General features: G+C 31.0%; 3 protein-coding genes across 3 annotated transcripts; all 3 read left to right on the top strand.

Moving 5' to 3' along the window:
• The first annotated feature begins 2,067 nt into the window (after positions 1-2,067).
• Positions 2,068-7,177, top strand: LOC114378247 (cytokinin riboside 5'-monophosphate phosphoribohydrolase LOG1-like). Its single transcript, XM_028336808.1, has 7 exons — positions 2,068-2,285; positions 2,744-2,841; positions 2,928-2,958; positions 3,787-3,886; positions 6,376-6,446; positions 6,597-6,740; positions 6,866-7,177. The coding sequence occupies exons 1-7, from the start codon at positions 2,166-2,168 to the stop codon at positions 6,929-6,931; spliced, it is 630 nt and encodes a 209-aa protein (XP_028192609.1). The 5' UTR covers positions 2,068-2,165; the 3' UTR covers positions 6,932-7,177.
• A 2,710-nt stretch (positions 7,178-9,887) lies between these two features.
• Positions 9,888-16,391, top strand: LOC114378265. The gene is made up of 15 exons (XM_028336831.1): positions 9,888-10,064; positions 10,880-10,989; positions 11,095-11,203; positions 11,313-11,456; positions 12,438-12,542; positions 13,014-13,097; positions 13,195-13,310; positions 13,490-13,591; positions 13,677-13,790; positions 13,908-13,964; positions 14,082-14,148; positions 14,278-14,331; positions 14,898-14,972; positions 15,807-15,842; positions 16,099-16,391. The coding sequence occupies exons 2-15, from the start codon at positions 10,979-10,981 to the stop codon at positions 16,198-16,200; spliced, it is 1,176 nt and encodes a 391-aa protein (XP_028192632.1). The 5' UTR covers positions 9,888-10,064; positions 10,880-10,978; the 3' UTR covers positions 16,201-16,391.
• Positions 16,392-19,513: 3,122 nt separating this feature from the next.
• On the top strand, positions 19,514-23,088 carry LOC114378120 (UDP-xylose transporter 1-like). The gene is made up of 9 exons (XM_028336664.1): positions 19,514-19,705; positions 19,836-19,914; positions 20,422-20,547; positions 20,663-20,847; positions 20,958-21,025; positions 21,118-21,250; positions 21,415-21,576; positions 22,230-22,505; positions 22,740-23,088. The coding sequence occupies exons 3-9, from the start codon at positions 20,427-20,429 to the stop codon at positions 22,842-22,844; spliced, it is 1,050 nt and encodes a 349-aa protein (XP_028192465.1). The 5' UTR covers positions 19,514-19,705; positions 19,836-19,914; positions 20,422-20,426; the 3' UTR covers positions 22,845-23,088.
• The last annotated feature ends 349 nt before the right edge of the window (positions 23,089-23,437 follow it).

Raw genomic sequence — 23,437 nt, 5'->3', positions numbered from 1 at the left:
CACGGATGAATTCACCAAAACCATCCAAACTTGAAGTTTAAATTAGTCCATCTTACAGGCCAACTGGGTTAATAAACTGTTTTTATTAGAAACTTGTGTCTGGATACTAAGCAAGGGATTAATTTTGAGGCAATACATCGATCCCTGCAATTTGTTAACCTTATGCATGTGAAAAGTGTCCTTAAGGATGGCATATGTTTGTCCAGACCAAATGGGTATGCTGGACGGCAGGAGATGTAACAATCAAAACAAATTAAATTGATTTTTAAAATCTCTAATAATAATTTAGTATAAATTCACACATAATAATTCAAAATACTTCTTGTATGGTTTATAGACCATTCTACATGTTTAATTTTTTTAAGCAATATATATACACACAAACTATGTTAGAAAATTTAGTTGTACTATTGTTTTTTTTTTTTACATAAAAGTTTAGGTGAGTTTAATTCTAATAATTCATTAAGTTCAAGAGTTAAAATAGACTTTAAAATTAAAAAAAAAATTATAGAAATATTTATAAATTATTTATTAACAAGATTCAACTTATATTCTTGTCAAATATGAATCGGATCTTTATGATCAACTAATCTTTATTGGCAGCTACACTATATTATAAACATTTATAAATGTTTTCGCTTTAAAAAAAGATTATCTCTTGAAAGAAAGAAAAAACTAATTGTATATTAATAATTAATTACTGGTAGCAAAGCAATGAAATGCAGCACAGTAGAGAGTATGAAAAATATAGGGACAAGCAAGATTAACCTACTTACGATAGAAAATAAAATGGAGGTGAGTGGCTTATACTCTGTCTAATTAACATAATAATTCTGATGGATAAAAAGCAATGCATGTTTCCTAGTCATGGATCAAGTTTGTCCAGTGAATGAAAGAGTCCGAGGGCACATGCATTACAATCTGGGTGATGGGCCACCATATATGCGAATGAAAACTTACATGTAAAACTTATCGAACTTTAATATCTCACATTATAATCTATGGCATCATATATATGATGTACATACTATGTAATTGGCAATTGGTAAATGACACCACTGTGTGTCTACAAGACTTGGATATCTTAATAATAACTTGATTGTTTTAACAAAATTAGAAGGAACTGTGTGAGAGGGATAGATTACAATAGGAGTTGGTGGGTGGACACGATTAGAATTTAGAAGCCAACCCAGATGAAGATGCCTATGATTTGGTTAGTCACAACAGAATTGAAAATGTGAAGGCAAGAACGGTGGAGCGGGACAAGGGTTTTCACGAGCTCATCACAAACAGTGCATTCCAAACTGTGTTGAAGATTTACAAGAATATATATATGATCTATCTAATAGACTTATGACAAAGTTAAATAATACCCAATATTTGGGTCAATTTACGCTGTGTCTAGCATACACAAGAAGTAACATCTCAAGGTACTAGACTGCCCGGCAATGCCTCAATTGAAGGGCCTCGGATAATTATGTGTGCTTCACTTGAAACTGACATTTGAAAATTCTAGGATGTCCTTAACGGCTTTGTTGGTGGTGTCATTAGTCATTGAAATTTGAATCACAAAAGTAGGGCATCCATTCCTATGTCCCGGAAAACACTTTTTTATTTATGAAAATAAGTAAATAAAATAAAGGCACAAGCTAGCTCAATGATTTTACTCTTTTTTTCTGAAATTAATATTGGTACAAAATAGTTTTTGTCATAAATAAAGACTAATATTTGTAAGAGATCATGAACCCACGTACACAAGTATTTTCCTTTCAACACCATAGTTTATTTCATATTTAAAATAAAGATTTAAATCTTAAGTCACTTAATACAAGCCGCTTGATCTTCACATACGACCACCGATTGTTTTAATTTTTATATTTTTTTTTCTTTTCTTTCTTTGGTGATGTAGAGGGGACCATGGTAAAGTAGAACACACACACATCATTGGATCAAGTCTCCCTGATCAGTCTCTACGTACAAGTTGTGTGAGTCAGCTTCATTATCGGTGATGGGGTGAGGACGTGTGCAAGTGTTGCCGTTATATATATATAGCATAGGCGCGCGTTTACACCATCAACTGCTAATCCATTTTGTTCAGTGCGGGACATAGAAGCTGTTCCTGTGTGTGAGGAAAAAAAAAACAAGAGAGAGAGAGAGAGAGAAAGATGGAGAAAGAAACAGAGATGAAGCAATCCAAGTTCAAGAGGATTTGTGTCTTCTGTGGCAGTAGTCCAGGGAACAAAACTAGTTATAAGGACGCTGCTATTGAGCTTGGAAGAGAATTGGTAATGCCCCCCCCCCTCACTCTCTTATTTCTTCTGCAGCCTTTTGGACCAATTCCACTCATACAAATACTATTGTTTTCTAATGCCATCTAACTTTTCTTCCCATAAATTGGATTTCTTCTCTTGTGCTGCTTTAAGATTCTTTTTTCTTATTTTATCTTTGGGGACAATTGATGACTTTGAATTACGTCAATTTTTCTTTCCTCTCTGTTTGATTTGTCTTACTTTTGTTTTCTAACGTTTGTTTTCAATTTTCAATTTTTCTAAGCTTACACCTTTTTACTACTATAATAGAATTTTACAGTCCATTATAGTCAACTTGTATCTTCTAAACTAGTTTTCATTTCAACTTCTATACCTTTTCACGAATTTGTCCATTTTTTAGTACTTTTGTCCATATACTTTTCTTAGGTTCACGGAATTGGAGTTATTGACAGATATTGTTTGGTATTGAAAAGGTGTCAAGAAATATTGATCTAGTATATGGAGGGGGCAGCATTGGTTTGATGGGGTTGATTTCTCAGGCTGTTTACGAGGGTGGTCGCCATGTAACTGGGTAAGCATCTTCTTCGTGTGGTCTCATGTTATGTATATATTTAATTTGTTGAAGTCAACTAATTTTTGTCTTGCTTTTGTGTGCAGAGTTATTCCCAAGACACTTATGCCAAGAGAGGTAATGTTAAGGTGTTTTGGAAGCATTTCATTGGAAATAAAAAGAAAGACCAAACACATATGCAGGGGGACACACAGAATTATCTACATGTTTTTCCCTATCTTAGCACAATATAAATGCCCTTGTTCCAATCCTTTGGCATCCAAGTGAATTTCCACCATACTTTTGTTATCCCAATATCTGAGCTTCACACTTGTCCTTTTTTGTGATTCATGTGCGGTTCCAAGTGAGTGGAACTAGTATATTGAGCTCACTCACAAACAAGTCACATTTTATTTATTTATTATCCATGAATACACCTGGCAATCTGGGGTCTTCCCTTCTGAACCATTTTGTCCTTCTCTCCTAATTCCATATAGCCACTTTAGATTCTGGTGGCATTTTAAATTAAATTGGTATGATTGAGAAAGTAAGAGAGTTTTGTTGATGACTTTTCTCTTGCACATATTTGGATTCTTGGCCCGAGGAGAAAAAGGGTGGTAACATGATTTCCAATAGAGCCCACTTCTAACAAGACTGTAATATTTATCATTGCAATATAAATATATAAGGTTAATTGAATGGTTAAAAAAAATTGTAATTTTTATTTCTTTTATAATGAAAACTAACAATATATAAGGTTATATAACGTTTGTCAATAAATTGAAAACCTATCATTGCACCGTTCCCTCTCCCTCCCTAGCTTCCTAATATTCCGTGGCATGTATTGTATTGTAGTATTGATATTGTATTGTAGCAATTTTCACTCTTCTCTCTCACACGCGCAAAAGCTGTTTCTACTTTACTATGAAGCTGTTTTTGTTTGAGTTATTATCATTTGGGTTGCAGCTCACTGGAGAAACAGTGGGGGAAGTGAAGGCAGTAGCAAACATGCACCAAAGGAAAGCTGAGATGGCTAAGCGCTCTGATGCCTTCATTGCCTTACCCGGTTCGTACAACAATACATTTATGCATGCTTCCACCATTATTTCTTCTTAATCTTAATTATATTAACAATTGCAATTAACATCATGCACCTGTGACTGTGATTCAATATTAATGGTTTGTCAAGGGTATTAAGAAATTTGTTCCGTTAAAAAAATATCATGTATAAGAATTGAGGCTAAGAATAATTTATAAAAACTTTTTTAAAATCATCTAAATTATTTTAAGGACAAAATTGTGCATGAAAGTAAAATAAATAAAAGGCACAATACCTTAAATGTGTAAGCCTAATAATATGAAGGACGCGAGTTTAGAACATTGACACTAGGAAGGCTAAGCCATACATGTGAGCTGCAATACCGCAAGAGCTTCTAGCCTCTTTACCTTTATTGGGAGGTGTTATTCTAGTATACTAAAAGTGTCTCACGTCTTACCAGAATTGAAGTTAAAAAATTTAAACACCCTTCTTTCTTTAAAGACAAAACCATTAGACCTACATGAGAGTTAATGTGGACAACACTACACTCGAGTGAGATTATATATTTCTTATAGAAAATAAAAAATACTCTACCAAATAATATCATGCTTTAATTTTTTTAAGATTTAATTACACATTTAATCTCTATAATTTTTAAATTTATCTTTTTTAGTTTTTATAGTTAATAAATAAATTTTTTAGTTCATAAAATTTAATGAATGGAGTTTTTAGTCCCTCATATTTATATTTTAATTTTTCAAAAGATTTCTGTTAAATTTTTTTTAACTTTGCTAGTTAAAAAATTTCAACACAAAAAAAGAAATTAAAATATTAATTTTAAAAATTTACTTATTAATTATAGAAACTAAAAAAATAAATTTGAAAATTATAAAAATTAAATCCACTTTTTTTTAAAAATTAACCATTATTATATATGTCTCTATTATATTCAAATAAAAAATTTATGCTTAAATTAAACATGTTGCCGTGTACGATTACTTCTTTTTCTTTTTTGACGAAAGATAATTATTTCTTCTTGATAGTGTTACACGATACCAATTTGTACATGTGACTAGTCAATTCCAAATCATAGTGTGTTGGAATACGAAAACATTTTTATTGGGCATAAAATAAACTTTTTTATTTTATTATTAGAATAACTTTGCAAGGTCACGAATCATTCAATTTATTCTATGAAAATAGTTGTTTAATTTTATTAATTTAAAAATGACTATTTCTGCAAAAAAAAAATGTTAACGAACATTTATTAAATCAAATAAGTTTGAATCTCATAAAATACAATTTATTTTTCTTATTGCAGTGGATCCTTACATAAAATAAAGTAAAATAAAACTTCTACAAAAAATGGAGTATAGAAAAAATCCATTCATTGTCAATAGATTTTTTTAACTTGCGTGATGCATCGCTTCGATTGTGCATCAGTCCTCACATGACAAATTTCCAATAAGAGATTAACGTTTAAAAATATCTAATATCAGGTACGCACTAACTTAGTGCATGCCCCAAACCTTGTATACACCATGTGTAACAAGAATTATCCCATGTTTTTAAATGACATGTATGATAAAAAAAGTTATTTCAGGTTTTCGACTACCATTTTATAAAATATGAATTACACTCGCATCTTTCTCAAAGTTTAATGAAATTACACTCGATATTTTTTTAGGCATTATTTTGATCACCTTAATTTAATACATATAATTTCCATAAAAAACAGAAAAAGATTATGTTAATGGCAATGGTATATGGTATTACTTTGTTATATAATTAAAGGAGGCATTTGTAAGGTAAAAAAATGATTATCGGGTAAAATTTTGTTACACATTAGAGGATATAAATGCAATTTGACCTTTTATAGATTAGATGTTTTGTTTTTTGGTGAATAGGTTTTACGGATGTTGCTTTTAAAATAATACATAAAGTAAAATATAAGAAGGCCCAAGTAATTTTTGCGTGTGTTTTTGGAACTTAGCTGCAATATAAGAAAAAAAAGCCCAATGAACTAGGGACCCATGATTTGAGCAGTTTTCTCTCTTCTTATTGAACACCCCCTCCACCCACCCCCAAAAAAAAAAACACAGATGATTGTTGAGTTTAAGCACAACGGGATAGTTCATACTGATCTATTTCTGATGGCATATCCAAATCAAAAGTTTCTAGTCTTTTGTAAAAAAATTAAACAAGATTATTGGGAGGTTTCCGATATTATTCTTTTGGCCATGTTAGTGAAAATAAAAGGAAAATATGCATGTGTAGAAAAAGGTAAACAAAATATAATTATTAAATTCCTTCAACAACATGTAACCGAAGCAGATATAATGACAAACATCCCTATATATGTTGTAACAAGCATTTGCTTTATCTTGTAATTTTGAAACCTATTCACAAATCATCTTTTGAAGTCTCTAATGAATGACAAAAAAAAAAAAACACAGCCTGTAATGGTAATACTAATAGCTAGTAATATATACCCTTTATGTGCATAATTCATAAAGGTGGCTATGGGACACTTGAAGAACTCCTTGAGGTGATAACATGGGCTCAACTTGGCATCCATGATAAACCGGTAAACTCTTTATGTTCCAAAGTTATTTTCCCCTTAAAAAAAAAGCTAAATTAAATTTCCATTGCATCCTAGAACCATAATTATGAACATTGGTGCCTATTACACTTTTATGGCATACAAATGTATAAACCAAAGTGTTGGTTTTGAAAGGTGGGATTGCTGAATGTTGATGGATACTACAATACCTTTTTGTCTTTTATTGACAAAGCGGTGGAGGAAGGCTTCATCAGCCCCACTGCTCGCCATATAATTGTATCTGCCCCAACACCAAAAGAGCTTGTCAAAGAGATGGAGGTAAGTAATTGTTGTTATCTCTTATTTCTTCTACTTAGCCTTAAGTAGTTGAGTCTTCTCCTTCATATTTCTTTCTTTAACTAGCTTTCATTCTTTCACTGATGAGATTTGGTTTACCCTTTTAGGAATATTTCCCACAACATGAAAGAGTTGTCTCTAAGCTAAGCTGGGAAAGTGAACAGCTACATTAGTCCTCACTTTGTCAAATCCAATGGTGATTTAGATGATGATGATGATGGAAGTTTGTGTAGAGGGTAGTTGTTAGTTAGAATTTCGAAGTCATAGAGACTACTATCCTAGGTGACCACAATTTTCTGGAGCCAGATTCTTTGTGCTCTTATATTTCCTTGTTAGTGTAAACATTTGATTGCAATCTAGCTATGAAGGCTAACTACTTTGTTCAACCTGAATTTTTCCTTTTTCCTTTTAAGACTCAATCCGTTGGTCACTACAAATTTTTTTTTATCTATATTTTATCCTCTTAAAATTTAAATTTATTACTTTTTTTGCTCAAAACTAGATTTGGGTACCTATATGCATGTATGTAGTTATAGAAAAATATTAGTTTTTTTTCAATTTTTTTACATCATTTATATGTATAACCAATGTATAAAACATTATTTTATATCAGTTATATGTATAATTGATATAAAAAAGTAAAAAAAACCTTACACTTATTTCTTCAATAGCTTACAAGTAGGTTAAAATGTTTTCTATATTGATTATATATATAAATAATGTAAAAAAAATTAAAAGAACATACACTTTCTACAATTAATCTGAACCTAGCTCTGAGTCAAAATGTAACAAATTTATTTTTTGCAAATTTTTTTTACAATGGCAAAATCCAAAATTTTTATATTTGTGAAGATGAAAAATATATTCAAGCATTTTCTAATTAGAATTATCAAAGCACATGACAATTAAATGTTTAAACAATATTTTAGAAGTTTGTATAAATTTTTAAAATAGAAAAAATTATATAATTTTTTAAACCTCAAGAAACACATGCATAATTTTTTTACTATACATGTATTTTTTATTTTGTAAAATTTATACTAAATAAAAAATGCATGTATTGTTTAGTCTTTATTTTAACAAAACAAACCACCCATCACTATTTACTATGCCTACGGGCCACTTTACTTTGTTGTCTTGTTGCTGATTTGTCCCAGGTTATTCATGATACTTAACATTTAAAAAACAAATTACAACTATCAACTTCAGAAGTAAAAATACTGGCTCATTTGTTTTCCGGTTGACCCTTAAGACAATGAAACTAATTTGACAGTGAACCTAAGCATTGCCCATATCTCCAAAACCACTACAATTAGGCTAAAACTTCTTCCACTCCAAAAAAAATTTGTAGACATCCTTTGCATTCCGAATTATCCTTTCTTTACTGGAAAGGATGTCAGTAGAAATTTTTTGAGGTGATGAAAAAATGCCCCTACAACTTTCATTCTGGAACTGTGTCAGCATTATTGCCCATAAATGGGCAAAGCCAGAATTCTTTTTTTTTAAAAAAAAAAAAAAACTTAAGTGTGCTCAGCAACCCAAATTGATTTATATTGAGATTTTGTTTAGATAATTTACAAAAAAAAAAAAACTTATAAAAGAAGAAAATAAAAAGATAAAATAAAATATTTTTTAAAATTAAATTTTAGATAAATTAAATGAGAGAGATTTTATAAATTATTTATACATAAAAAATTTAACTTATTTTATCTTGTTTTTTTTCATAAATACTTATTAAGACATTTTTTTTAAATATGGCCAAAAACTCTCGACTCTCGTGCAAGAGTGAAAACTATTAAACTAGGGACGAAGAAAGTTATTTGGTGGAGGATCAATTTTTGTTAAAATAACTAACTTAATATTTAAATCTGAAAGGCTTGAGCTGGTTTCCACTGCAAGCTTGTTGACCATGTGTATTCAAATAGCCGAAGTATTGTTTATTTGTATTAAATACTAAAATAATAAGAAGACAGGATTTAATATTATATAATGGATGGACTATATCCAAACTACAAATACTAAGCTACAAATAAAATGGTTCAATTATAAAAATAAAAAATACAATGATTCAATAATGTTTTTTTCTTTTTGTTCTCTAGTTATGGAAGGTGAGGTTGATTTGGAGTAAAACTGGTTACTGGTGCCACCTTTTGTGGTTGAACCTCAGTCTTAAAAAGTGATAGGTTGGCGATGCTTAAAAATGCAATCATACTTCACATTCGCTGAGAAAACGATATGTTATCAACTTAATTTTAAGAAGTAGTACATCAGAAATGCTTAAAGAAAATAGCAAATATTTTGTGATATCATCAATCATATATAAAATTAAATCCTCTCATCACACACACACACACACACAAAATAGACCAGTGTTTTTTTCAACAGAAAAACAGACCAGTGTTAAAAAATAAAAACTGAAAAATTAGGAGTTGGCATCACTTTGATTCAGGGAATTAACCATTTATGAATCATATATTTTTTTATTAATTAATTTTTGTATATTTTTCTATATATTAACCTATTTTTTTGGACAAGTTTCTCTGTAAAACCAAAAAGAAAATAACACAAATAAAATGTTATAAAATTAATTTTTTGAAAAAGCTAAAATCAAATTTTTTGAAAATTTAATGTTAACTTATGCATAAGATAATTTTTTTTATAAATAAAATTTATTTCATGCTTTATCTTATTTTCTTTTAATACATTTTATAGAAAATTTTATCCAAAAATTAATTATGTATAGTTAAATATTATTAAATAAAATATAATTAAAATAAAAAATAAATAAGGTATTGCAAAATTCAAAATATATAAAAAAAAATCATAGTGAAAAGGAAGAAAAAAAGGCAATAACTTCAATGCATGTAATTGAAAACAGGAATGTTGATCATTTAAAAAAAACAATAAAGAAAAAGAAAGGTGACCCTACAGACGCTTAAGAATTTTCTGAACCATCCGATGGCATGGCTCCAATCCAATCCAACGGAGTGAGTTGACCGGTCAAAACCTAACTCATGAAGTCGCACACACGTGTCCACCACCTGGCACGCTCTCATACGCAGTTAAGAAATAATACAGGGGAAAATAGAAAAAACGAAGGCAGGGGTAGTTTCGTCACACGCATAAGCAGAGGGAAAATTTCAGTTTAGGCTACACAGCCTCAACATCATTGACATTTGATAATGGCAATGCCTCTGTTTGCTTCTGTATGATTCTTCTCAGCAGATAATCGATCGCGCTCTGTTGATTCGATCGAAATCGAAGAAGAAGGCGAGCTTCAACCCTAGCGTTTGCACAATCTATTCTGTAAGCTTAATGAAACTCTTTTTTCGCTCTTCGTGATGGACGAGTTGTTCAATCTGTATTTCGCGGTAGTGTTTCTGGAAGCTCTTGCATTCGCTTTCTGTGTTTTCGCTATCGTTTTACGAAGAAAGTAGTGTACGACGTGAATGAATATCAAATATGTTACTCGTTTTTGTTTCGTGAGATTCAGTAACGCAGATCGACGATGCAATTCTGAAATTGCGCATTTGTTCTCTTCGGTGGTTATTTGATGTCACGTCAGTTTCGTTTTGTTCTTTTAGGTTGTTATGATACGGTTTGAGTCCGCATTTGATAGCGTGAATTCAAAAATAGAAATGCTTACTAATCGGTACTGTGTGTACTGAAGTATTATTAACGCTAAAACCACATCAGGTTTCTATTTGTTCTTGAAAATGCTTGATCCATTTATCTTTGATATAGTAACAATGAGGTTTGAACTTGTGGCATCATGTACAACACCTAATCACTAGCACAATCCTTGTGGCTTAATAAATGCTCGATACTGTCGATTGGTATCAATATCAATGTCTTCAATATGTTACTGAAAATCTACAATTATCTTTGCATTCTTTATCCTCTCTTTCTTTTTCTCTCTCTCTCTCTCACACACACACACTCACTCACTCATTCTGAGAATGTAATTTCGATTGACATGAATGCCTTCACTTGGATGGAAAGACAGACAGATAGATTTATAGCACATAAATACTTAAATAGCAAATGTACATTCAACCTGACTACTACCATTCTACTTCTGTGATGTGTCTTATGCTTGGTCTCATTTTTTGTTGTTGAAGGATGATATATTTGCGTTGGTGTTTGCCTGAGGTTTTGGGGCGATTCCAAGTGATACATATCTTGACTTGATTGTGGTCGATACTAACTGGACAGGAATAATGCATCGCAAGTAAGAGAAAAAATTATTTTGTAGAGTAATGATGCCTGCCATTGTTTTGTATCTTAAATATCTTAATATTCCAATTTTAAATTTAGTTTACTTTCTCTTCTTTAGTTCACTTAAAAGATCAAATGATAGTACCCGGATTATCATCACAGCTATTATGGGAATTGCCTTTGGATTTTTTATTGGTATTTCAATTTCATCTGTGCATTTGACTAAGGTAATATTTACAATGGTAATTCTTTTCAATGCTTTGTCACACGTTTTTCATCCTTATAATTTTTTCCCTTGTTATATTTTGCAGATTAGCTTACTTTCTTCATCTGTAGCCTGTAGGGAATTCTTTTGATGTACCTGTAGCTGAATCTGAAATAGACAGATTTTCAGCTGAAGTAAACAGATCTCCTGCTGTTATTGACGAGTCTTCTGGAACCAAAAATCTTGAAACCCTAGGGTCAATTAGATTACCAAAGGTAATTTCCATGCTTATTCTTTAGATGGATGTGAATGTGGGTATATTCTCAGAAATGTAAAGCTGGAGGTTCCTTTGGTTGTTAGCACTGATATATTTGGTGATACTGTTCCTTAGAAAGGTTGGGTTTGATTTATGTATACTTTTACCATTTCCTGGCCATGGTTTTGTCTTATATAAAATATTTTGTGCTGCTAAGCTTTCTCCATGGCTAATTGTAGGGGTTGGAAAAATCATGAACTGAACCTTTTAAATCCTATTCTATTCAGATTTTAAGGATTACAGATTAAAATGTCTATTTATATATAATTTAATAATATTTGTAATTTTAATTGATTTATATTTTAACATTTATTTGTGGTTGATTATTTATGATCTTGCTCCATATTTAGATATGACATAAAACTTACCAGATAGAAAATTTATCACAAACTTTAATTCCAGCAAGGAAGTAAAATCTGCTTGTTTTATTTGGGGGGAAATGTGAACTTAAGCCTTTATTCAAACTAATCTAAGCTTATATATTGCTTATAAAACAATGATTAGGTGCAGGCATTCATGAGCTTGTCAACTTAGCAACTTGTCAAAGTGGTGCACAATTTATATAATTAGATGAAATGATCTATTATGTGAACTAATATCATTTTGTAGTTGATTTTAGAGCAATGATTTAGGTGCTGATGTTCATGAATCATGAGCTTATCAACTTTGGAAGTAGTCTGAAATATTAAAAATTCATTGCTTAAGCAATTTGATGAACATTAAAGTTGAATGAGCTTTTATCTATGTCTCATCCGTAAGGGACTGTCAAGTTTTTTGTATTGATTAAACTACTTTCTAGAATTATTTTCTGCTGGGTGTTGTTCTTGATGCATTGTGGCTATGAATTTCAGACATCATTATATAATTATACTTGCTATAGATTTGCAGCATACTATTTAACAAGCAAATAAAGTCTGATTTGAAACTGCTACTTTGATAGATATTTGTTGCATCAAATCCTCGTGGAGCTGAATCACTACCCCCTGGAATCGTTGTATCAGAATCAGATTTTTATTTACGAAGACTATGGGGTGAACCTAGTGAGGTATGTTACAAACAGTTATTTATGATGCGAGAAATTATTTGTGGCTTGTAGCCGTTAAGTCTCATATATGATATAGTACTACAAATACAAGACTTAAACAAACCCCAAAGTGCCTCTCTCTCTCTCATTTGCATGTGTTGTCTATTTTTGTGATGGTGGGTGTGGCATGGGAAAACAGAGAGCCAGATGTAGCAATGTTTCTTTCATTCTTCCATTTAAGTTGCACATGACATAGGAAGCAAATCAAAACCATGTCCCCTACACACGCTTTACATGTCCATATTTCCTAGAGATGTGCACTTATCTCAATTGTGTATTTATGCAGCTCTTATTCATGCATGAGACCATTGGATATTAGTCTGTCAGGAGTATGCATGTTGATTAGCTGGTGTGGATAGTGCTGACATGTTAGACGTATATTTCCTTGATGTCTTTTTTGCAAATCTTCCAATGAAACCATGAATGCTGCAGGATCTGAAGAAAAAGCCGAAGTATTTAGTTACATTCACTGTTGGTTATGAACAAAGGCATAATATCAATGCTACAGTGAAAAAGGTTATTGAGATTGACTACCTTCATATATAAGAATTTATTTGTATATCTACCATTTCTTATTTTCTTCAAAATTGCTGACTATCAAATTGTTCTGTAGTTTTCTGATGATTTTGCAATTTTGCTCTTTCATTATGATGGTCGGACTAGTGAATGGGATCAATTTGAGTGGTCAAGGAATGCAATCCATGTTAGTGCAAGGAAACAAACTAAATGGTATAGTTTTCTCCAATCATTTTTTTGCATTTAACTTATGAAAGTCATAGGTATTGGACATGGGAAGCCTATTTTTTGGTGATCACATTTAACTTTGGAATTCTTAAAAGACCTTATCATTCTTAGGAGTGATGACCTTATTGCTTTTATGCAATTTCCTCGTACTTAATGTTGTGCAGGTGGTATGCTAAAAGATTTTTGCACCCTGATATAGTATCAGCTTATGAATATATTTTTATTTGGGATGAAGATCTTGGAGTAGAACACTTCAATGCAGACAAGTATTATTTTCATCTGTCTAGTCTGCTCAAATTTGATATTTATGCAACTTTTAGTTTAATTAATTAACTGTATTCTATTCACCAGGTATATTCATTTAGTGAAAAAATATGGTTTGGAGATCTCTCAACCTGGTCTTGAGCCTAATAATGGATTGACATGGGAGATGACAAAAAGAAGGGGTGACAAAGAAGTTCACATGTACTCCTTTGCCCTTCCTTTCTTTCTTAACTTTAGTCATTGATGTAATAAGATGCTTTTGTATATCATGACTTCAAACTTCAGTCTTGACACATTTTTGTATGTGTTGGCAAATAGGGTGACAGAAGAGAAACCAGGCTGGTGTAGTGATCCACATTTGCCTCCTTGTGCTGCGTATGCTCTCTCTTCCACCCTGGTTCAAAGTTGAATTGGTGTATTGCTATATCATTTACCTAGATTTTCTTTTCTTTGTCTACTTAGTTAACTTTATTATATCTTTTGTTATTTTAGATTTGTGGAAATTATGGCACCTGTCTTTTCTCGTGAAGCTTGGCGTTGTGTGTGGCACATGATTCAGGTATATTTTATTTTCCTTGTCGCATATGATGGCTATAGTAATGTAGTGGATGAACAGGTGAATTTTTCTCTTACATGATATATAATCTTAATAATTATACTGATGAACTTTCCAAATATCTATTTGTAGAATGATCTAGTGCATGGATGGGGATTGGACTTTGCTCTCAGAAGATGTGTAGAGGTCAGTAAATTCTATCTATTTATTTTTATCCCTTCCTACCAATGAGAGTTTGAATCCTTTTTGTTAGCATTGTTGATAGGTGGGTATGCTTCAGTTGGTCATGTGTGCTTTCAGGTGCCAAGCTTATAAGAAGCCATATGAATAAAAATTAAATGATCTTTGTTTTTTGTTTTGCCTTTTGAACTTATCCAACACAGTGGTCCTGATTTTGTAAGCACTTTGTGTTTGTGTTTCTGTTCATATTAATGAATTTTGGCTTGTGCTTTTTCTTAAGTTACTATTATAGATAATTTATCAGGATTATGGCCAATTTTAATTCTTGAAATGCATTTCATGGTTTTATCTGTTCTTGAATTAATCGAAGAGGCTTCCACAGTACCATATTTTTGTCCTTTTCATATTTATGATGAATCTTCCTCCTTTTTTTCTTTCTTGAGTGTGAAACCTGTATATTTTGTGCTAAATAGTAAATAGTAAATATGGGAGTACGATCTCATTACTTAAATAAAATCTTCTACGTAATTTGGTTTAGTTTATTTAGCTTTAATTTGAATTCTTTTTTGCAGCCAGCACATGAAAAAATTGGTGTAATTGATTCACAATGGATTGTTCATCAAGTAATTCCTTCTCTTGGGAACCAGGTTAGACCTCACTAGCTTACAATATAGTTAGGGCCACTTATTTTCTTTGATGATATCATTTTAAATTGAGTGTGTTTTTATATATTTGTTGGGAGTATATTTTTATTTTCTTTTTTCCTTTTTTTTCCACCTCCTCAACCTAGTCAGTTGTGGTGTGAATTGTAGAAAGTTGATTCTGGACAAGGTTTCAATGACGAGGAGTTCATATTGTTGGGAGGTTAAACTAAGATGACAGGGTTTTATTTTATTTAAAACTTGATGATATAGTATGGTTGTTGCATTGTGATTGTGACTTGGAAGTCCCAAGTTCAAATTATGGAAACAACCGATGTTTGCGGGATAAGGCTGACTACATCTTCCTCCCCCCCCCCCCTCCCTAATACTCCACTTGGTCGGAGCCTCATGCATTGAGTTGCACTTTTTTATGTTGGACAGAACAATAGGCCTTTTCTCACTTATTGGTTCTGCTTTTAATTTTTATATACACATGATGGCCTTTCTTTTATTCCTGTTTTGGGAGGGTGGCGGGCTGTGGAGGTAGGAATTGCTTCATAGCTATTAAAGTAAGACGAAAAGATGAAGGTAAAAGACATAAGGACATCTTCTCGAGTAACGATTATATTTTTTCCATATTTATATTGCCTAGGATATGAATATTTATTGTTTGACCAAACCATATATTATCGAGTCGAAAAGTTTATCATGGGGTAACAGGATCGAAATAGTTGCTTCTACTCACCATGACAGTACATATAGCCTTTACTTCTTTTGCAAGAAATTTTGTTCTATTAATTTCCAAATATAATTTTTTGGATATGTATGCATAATTTTCAGGGAGAGTCTGACAAAGGAAAAATGCCATGGGATTCGGTATGCATACTTTCTGTTCAATAATACTACCGAGTACTGTATTTGCTCGATTTTTTGCTTACACGATTACTACACTATTGGTTTTTCTTTAAAGTTCTATTAGAGCTACATATGCATTTATGTGCAGTAGCAAATGTAAGAAAAGTTATTAGTTAAATACTTATATTTCGATCAGACATTTTGCCCCCTACTGCAATACCTTCTTTTTTTTTTTTCTTGAATAACAAATAATTTTCTTGAATAACCAACCTTTCAGGTCCGAGCCAGATGCAAAAGTGAATGGGCCCAGTTTCAACTTCGCGTAACCAATGCTGATAAGTCTTATCTTGAAGGACATAAACGTAATGGGAAGGATTGATATGTGGATCCATCTACCTATTGTATATGTTTTACGTACACACTCGGTGGTAGTATTTGTTTTGCATTGTTTCCTCCCCTCAGGTGCCATGCGAATTTTTGAGCCATATTTTTGAGGAATTAATCTATAGCCATGTAAATCAATCACTTTTATGTTATTGAATAACTTTTTTATCAGCCGTTAGATTGAAATTTCTTGTCTTATAGGTTGTACATATAAAATTTTATATTAATATAAATTATCTAATTCTTTGAATTAAAATTGACGTAATATATTATAAAATATGAAAATGAAAATAAATTTTATCATTTTTTTTGTTCAATTTGTATAAGAATTGATAACAAAAAAATAAGAGATCAATAAAAATATATTTTATATGAAATTATTGAAAGAAGCAATAATATTTAAGTTTTATACTTGCAAGTATTATAATTGGAATGCAGACATTGTAAAAACAAAAAAAATACTTTCGATTATTGATTAAGGTAGTATTTAAAAATGGGGCCAAGCATATGTGAAGAAAAATGTTTTAAAAATTTAGAACCTTAATTATTATAAAAATTTAGAACTATTTTTTGTGAATTATCTTTTACTCCCTCTGTTCCTTTTTAAGTTTCAAATTTTTAACAAAAATTTGTTTTTATTTATCTATCATTTTAAAAGTACAAGATAACATAGCACTACCCATAGTTAATTAGAGAGAGGAGAGAAACGTGGAGTGGGGATGAACAAAATAGGAAAAGTGCATTCAGACTATTATAAAAGAACAAAGGAGCAATGTTTTAGCGTTTTATTTTTTCAAAAACATTTGATGTTTTGAATTGAAAGTCTAATTAATGTATCGTTTTCAAATATAATATTATTTAATACCCATTATTATTGGTGCAAATATCAAAGATGAATGTATTAAATAATATCATTTTAGTTCAAATATAATAATTTTTAATTTTATTATATATTTTTTTAATCGGTGTAATAACTTTAAACATCAAAAGATGTAAAAAAAGGTAGTACATTAATTTCTTTCTTTTTTTATCCTTAAATAAACACACATTTAATATAGTCATTGATTCAATTGATATATAATAATCTATTCTTTTTAAGACGGGGTTTTGACTTTTCAATTTATTGAAGTGTATAATGTGTTTGATTTTATGTTTGGAAAATGATTTTAAATCCAAAATTTATTTTAGATACATTTTCATATGTTTGATTTTAAGTTGGAAAAGAATTCTAAATTAATTTTAAGTTTATAATTAATTTTGAATTAAAACAACTTTAAATAACTTGGATCCAAAATTAATTATAAATTTACTTATAACTTAATTTTATAATAAAAACATTTCAACATAAAATTAATTATAACTTTAAGTAAACAACATCACTATAAAATTAATTTTAATCAAAATCAATTTTACAAAATTAATCCATTAAAAATTAATTTTAACTACATCTAAACAAACACTTAATATAGGGAACAAATGAACCACATGACATCCTATAGCCTTGACTAGGGAACACTGTTTAGTGTTTACTATAACAGTGACCAAACCAATGTGCACCTAGGCAGCTTCACCACCACAGTTGTCACGGCGTAGAGTTGTGTTGGAAAGAGTGAAAATTGAAACTTTAGGATTGAATGACAGAACGGAAAATGAGGGATGAACTATGAGCACCAGCAGCAAAGAGGAAAAGGGATGACTAAACACGATAGATAGGTCATGAAGATGAAGGAGTTAACGACCATGGAAGACTTATGAACAGTCTTTTTCAATTGGTTGCCCGAATCCATGTTCTCTGGGGATGTTATTTAAATATTATTTTTTAATATATTTTTAAAGTTACTTTTTTATTATCAGGTCATTTTCTTATTTGTTTAACAACTGAAAATATATATATATATATATATATATATATATATATATATATATATATATATATATATATATATATATATATATATATATATATATATATATATAACTCGAACAAATACAGAATGTGACTTAATTAAGAATGCCTTAAAAAAAGTACTTTGGTAGCATTCTTCTTGCTTGTCAGGGGAGATAGTCAGATAGAAATTGCAGTGTCAACAACAGCATGGAAATGCAAGAACTTTTCCATCAATAAAAAATAAGGTTAAAAATGAAAAATTAAAGAATCGCATCAGCAATATGGAAACTATTGATATTATCTTCTAATTAATGGTGAAAAATTACATCAATAACATCTGACTATACACGCTATACATGCATAATGTCAATTTCACGAGTTATTTTTCTTACTGACATCTATATTGCACATAAGCCAATCCGGACAAATTAATCAAAACACCATATAATTGTGATCTTGTTTAGATAACTTTTTTAATAAACACTTATAGGTCCTATAAGTAAATAAAAAAATATAATAAACTAAGTTTCTTTCATAAGTTAAAATTAGTTGATATATATGTTAATTTATAGAAGTATTCTTATTTAGCTTTTCTAAAAGTTGATTTTAACTCCTCCACAGACTAATTTTAACTTATAACAAAATTTATTTATTTTACCTTGTATTTTCCAAGAAATATTTTTGACAAGTTTTACTCCAACAGGATTACAGTAAGTCTTTACATCATCTTCAAATGTATCGTAGATTTTTACTGTTTTTAACACTATAGGAATGTCAAACAAGCATGAAATTTGGGAAAGAAATACTAGTAGTATAGTAACTAGCTATTTTTTATTTTTAATTTTTATGGAGGAGCTAGAAGGACACAACTTTTCTTCAAAAGAAAAAATTGAAAGTCTCGTATGGTAATTAGGAGTGAGGTTGAAGTCTGTGGAATGGGGTTGGAGGGTGTTGCTTAAAATGCCAGATACCTTGACCTGGCCTAAAAAGAAATGTTGGTTTCACTCACCTTCCTGACTTGTGAGTCAAGACTCATTTAGCATACAATTTCATGAAAGCCATGTGAGACAAATGAGTTTGGTAATGACATTAGCTATAGCCTAATAGAATATGCAGCATTCAAATTTTGACCAAAACACCCTCCTGATTTGAACATCTTATCTGTCCAATCTTTTGCTATTTGCTGCTCTGCCCATTCAAAATGGCTCATAGGATAGCACTTACAACAACACTCTTGTGCACATCACAGGGGCATTTTGGTAATCCAAATGATTGTGACAAAACATGTCTTGTGTGTTTGACAATAGTCACAATCTTGCTTCAAATGGCCGTTAAACTCCCGCCATCCCAACAAGTTAACGGCGTTAATTAGGCACCAACAACCCATCAAAAATATATAGGCCACATAACATAAGGCTTCATTCTCATACAAGCTCACCCTCCAATCCACTATCACTCACTCTCTCTTCTCCTACCATTATTTCTCTCTACCTTGAACTTCCACAATACAACTCTCTGCCTATAAACGCTCTTGTTTAACGTGAGAACTTGGGTGATCTTTTGGAGTTGTAGGAGCCCTTACACCTTGCAGAGTCATCTCAACATTCCCAAGGTATGTGATAAAATCAATCAATCCAGTTTCTATATGGATATGGTTTATGAATAATGATCATTTTCATGTTCTTAGTCCCAAGTTTGTTGATCATGGTTTCTTTTCCTTACCTTGTTTGATACTTTTTCAGGGCTCCTACTACGCAATAACTCCAAGCTCGATCTCAAATTAATATATCATTTATTCCTCTTAATCAAATATTAAATAAGGTATGTGTTGATTAATTTCTTTTTGGCACCAACCATACAGTAAAAGCTAAGCAACACATTACTTATTAGTAAATTATCACGCTTTTTAGTATCTGATAATAAATGGGATTGGATTATCTCAATTGAAACTTTAGCTTGGATTCTCTCCTATGAAAATCTCCACTATCAAAATCTCATGTTAGATTTTTTTATTATTTAAATTCTCTTTTTCTTATTTTTAATTAATGGTTGAGATTTCTCTGGACTAAAATGTCACATGAGAAAACCCAAACCTGATAATAAACTGATGGATGAAGCTATACTTGTATGAAAATGAAAATTATGAGGGTGACATTGATACAATAAAGACAAAAAATAAAAATTGAATAGATAGATATTTAAAGAAAAGGGTATGCAAGAAATGGCTCTGTGAATTTTTTATTGTTTTTTCGTTTCACAAAACTAAATTAATGATATAAACTTCTAATTCGGTTCTTTGATGAAACTTGAAAAATATGTTGACTACAGAAAAGATGGGAGAGATGTCAAACTTCCAATTGGGTGTGATTGGTGCACTATTTCTCTCGGTGGCTTCTTCTGTCTCCATTGTCATCTGCAACAAAGCCTTGATGAGCAATCTTGGCTTCCCTTTCGGTGATAATCATTTTTTCCCCTCTTCAAAAATCATATAATTTTGGCGATCAATAGTAAAATTTATTAGCATTTGCATATCTAACTTAGTTTTTTTTTTTAATTCCATTTGAACCAGCCACAACGCTTACTAGTTGGCATTTGATGGTCACATTTTGCACCCTTCATGCGGCTCAACGCTTGAATCTATTTGTGTCCAAATCCGTTGACTTGAAAACGGTCATGCTTTTTGGTATTCTAAATGGCATTTCCATTGGATTTCTCAACTTGAGTCTTGGCTTTAATTCCATTGGATTCTACCAGGTTTCACCTCAATACAATATTACTACCATAATAATAGCATAAAAAACTAAATTAAATGAGTCATTCTACACGTATTAATTAATTTTACTTTTGGAATGATTATTTTGCAGATGACAAAACTTGCGATCATACCATTCACTGTATTATTAGAAACTATTTTCTTAAAGAAGCAGTTCAGGTAACAAGTTATTGTAAGGACTTCATATTTGTAATAATTCAATTTAAACAATGGTAATGTACTAATGTAAAGTCTTGTGTTAATACGTGCAGCTCGAAAATAAAATTATCTTTATCCCTATTACTTGTGGGAGTTGGCATTGCTTCTATCACAGACCTTCAGCTCAATTTTGTGGGAACCATTCTTTCCCTTCTGGCAATCATAACGACATGTGTTGGCCAAATCGTATCCTTTATTCAGTTATTGCTAAGTACTCACTCTTCCAGTTGTTGCATGTAATTATTGTTATCAATTAATTATGATGGCTTAGACTTGATATCATTAATAATCTTAATTAAAGCTGAGGAAGATTGGATATATTTGGATCCTTAACTAAGTGTTCTATTTAGCTGACCAACACAATACAGAAGAAGCTTAACGTCTCTTCCACACAGCTGCTCTACCAGTCTGCTCCATTCCAAGCAGCAATTCTTTTTGTTTCAGGCCCTCTTGTGGATCAGATGCTCACCAAGCAAAATGTCTTTGCCTACAAATATTCTCCTGTGGTCTTGGTAATATTCAATCCTCACCATTGTATTATATTATACTTAATATGCATATCTGAGTATAGGAACAGGAGGACCACTACTAATGTTCCAACTAATTTTCACCTTACACGTAACCGAGTTTTATTAACTCTTTTTTGTAAAATGAGAATCTCGGGAATATGCCACATGAAGATTATTTTCATGTGACATTTAATTAAGTTTTTTTAACTTTTTCACAAAATTGAAAATCTTGGTGGTATATTTTGTGAAAGTTGATCAAAACTGTTGGGAAATACCCAAATTTCACATTGTCTGTTTCACTTCTTGGAGTACAGTTTTATATATCTGTTAGACAACTTCATTTAATGTCAATTGGTTGTAAAATGAAATCTAACATAGTATCAGAGCAAGTTCTGATCTTGGGACCACGCTTCCGCTAGTCACACACTCCCTCACACTTTGATATCATGTTAGATTTCATCTTAAAACCAGATATATAAGCTGCATTGTCATGCATTATTTCATAAATTTCAATAAATATTAATCAACCATAAAATTTATTAATGTACAAAAAAAAAATGTGTTAATAACATTCATCTCTATAATTGCTAGAATTATCCTATGAAATATGACTGATAATTTTTGTTTTTCTTTTTGTTGTTGGTGGAAAAATTTAGGCATTCATCATCTTGTCTTGCTTGATAGCTGTTTCTGTGAACTTCAGCACATTTCTGGTCATAGGCAAAACATCTCCTGTAACATATCAAGTGCTAGGCCACCTCAAGACATGCCTTGTTCTAGGATTTGGCTACACATTACTGCATGACCCTTTCACCGGAAGGAACATTCTTGGAATACTAATTGCCGTTTTTGGGATGGGTTTATACTCTTATTTCTGCACTGAGGAGAACAAAAAGAAACAGTTAGCTAGTGATCTCCCACTGGCCTCTCAGGTACTTATTCTCTTCTACCTTTGTTTCTTGCATTTTCATTCCTCTATCTAAATCTTCATGACAATTTAGCTAGAATTTAATTTAAAAGCACAATACTATATGTTAATAAAAAATTATGATCGATATAATTTTTCAAATAACTTACAAAAGATCACAATAAATAATTTGTTATTAGATAACTCAGTGTATAGACTAAGACTATTTTTTTTTCATTTCATCTTTTATTCTTTACAGGTCAAAGACAAAGATAGCTTACCACTTTTGGCCGGGAAAAACGTGGGTAATCAAAACGAGGAAAATCATGAGACTAAGAAATTAAGCAAGGATTCTGTTATTTGAAAGGACAGGCTCCATGTCTTTTTAAGATTTCGTATATTTTGGGTTTCTTTCAATTTCTAGGAAACTAGTAATGAGTGTAAATCAAATTTGTTTAATAAGTTTTCTGTAACTTTAAGTCGGTGCATTTCATTTACCTACCATATATTCATTAAACTGCAGGAGGAAATTCAAATTTCATAAAATTGTAATCCCTTTTTTGTGTCAATGAAAAGGTAGACATCAATTATTTTGTGATTCATTGCTATGTTGTTCTCAATAACAATCATAGAAGGTGCCTGTTGCATTCCATTTTGTTATTATCGTTTTTTACTAATCTGAAGACTCTGATGAAAATTCAAATGTTGTGTGCGTAGTGAGCGGGCTACTCATTCTCTGGTGTCTTAGAACCATATTATTACAGGTAAGAATAAGATTTCAATTTAATTTTCCGTTTAATGCGTTTTCACCACATTACTTTCTCTCTTCTTTTTTTTTTTTTCCACATCAGCACATTACTCTCTAGCATGGACCGACCCAGGAATGGATCAAAGGGGAACTGGAATTTTTTTTACATAATTATTTAAATATTTAAATTTTAATAAATAATAAGTTTA

This window comes from Glycine soja, chromosome 12 (assembly GCF_004193775.1).
Source record: "Glycine soja cultivar W05 chromosome 12, ASM419377v2, whole genome shotgun sequence".
NCBI lineage: Eukaryota > Viridiplantae > Streptophyta > Magnoliopsida > Fabales > Fabaceae > Glycine > Glycine soja.
This window is presented reverse-complemented; position numbering and strand designations above follow the sequence as displayed.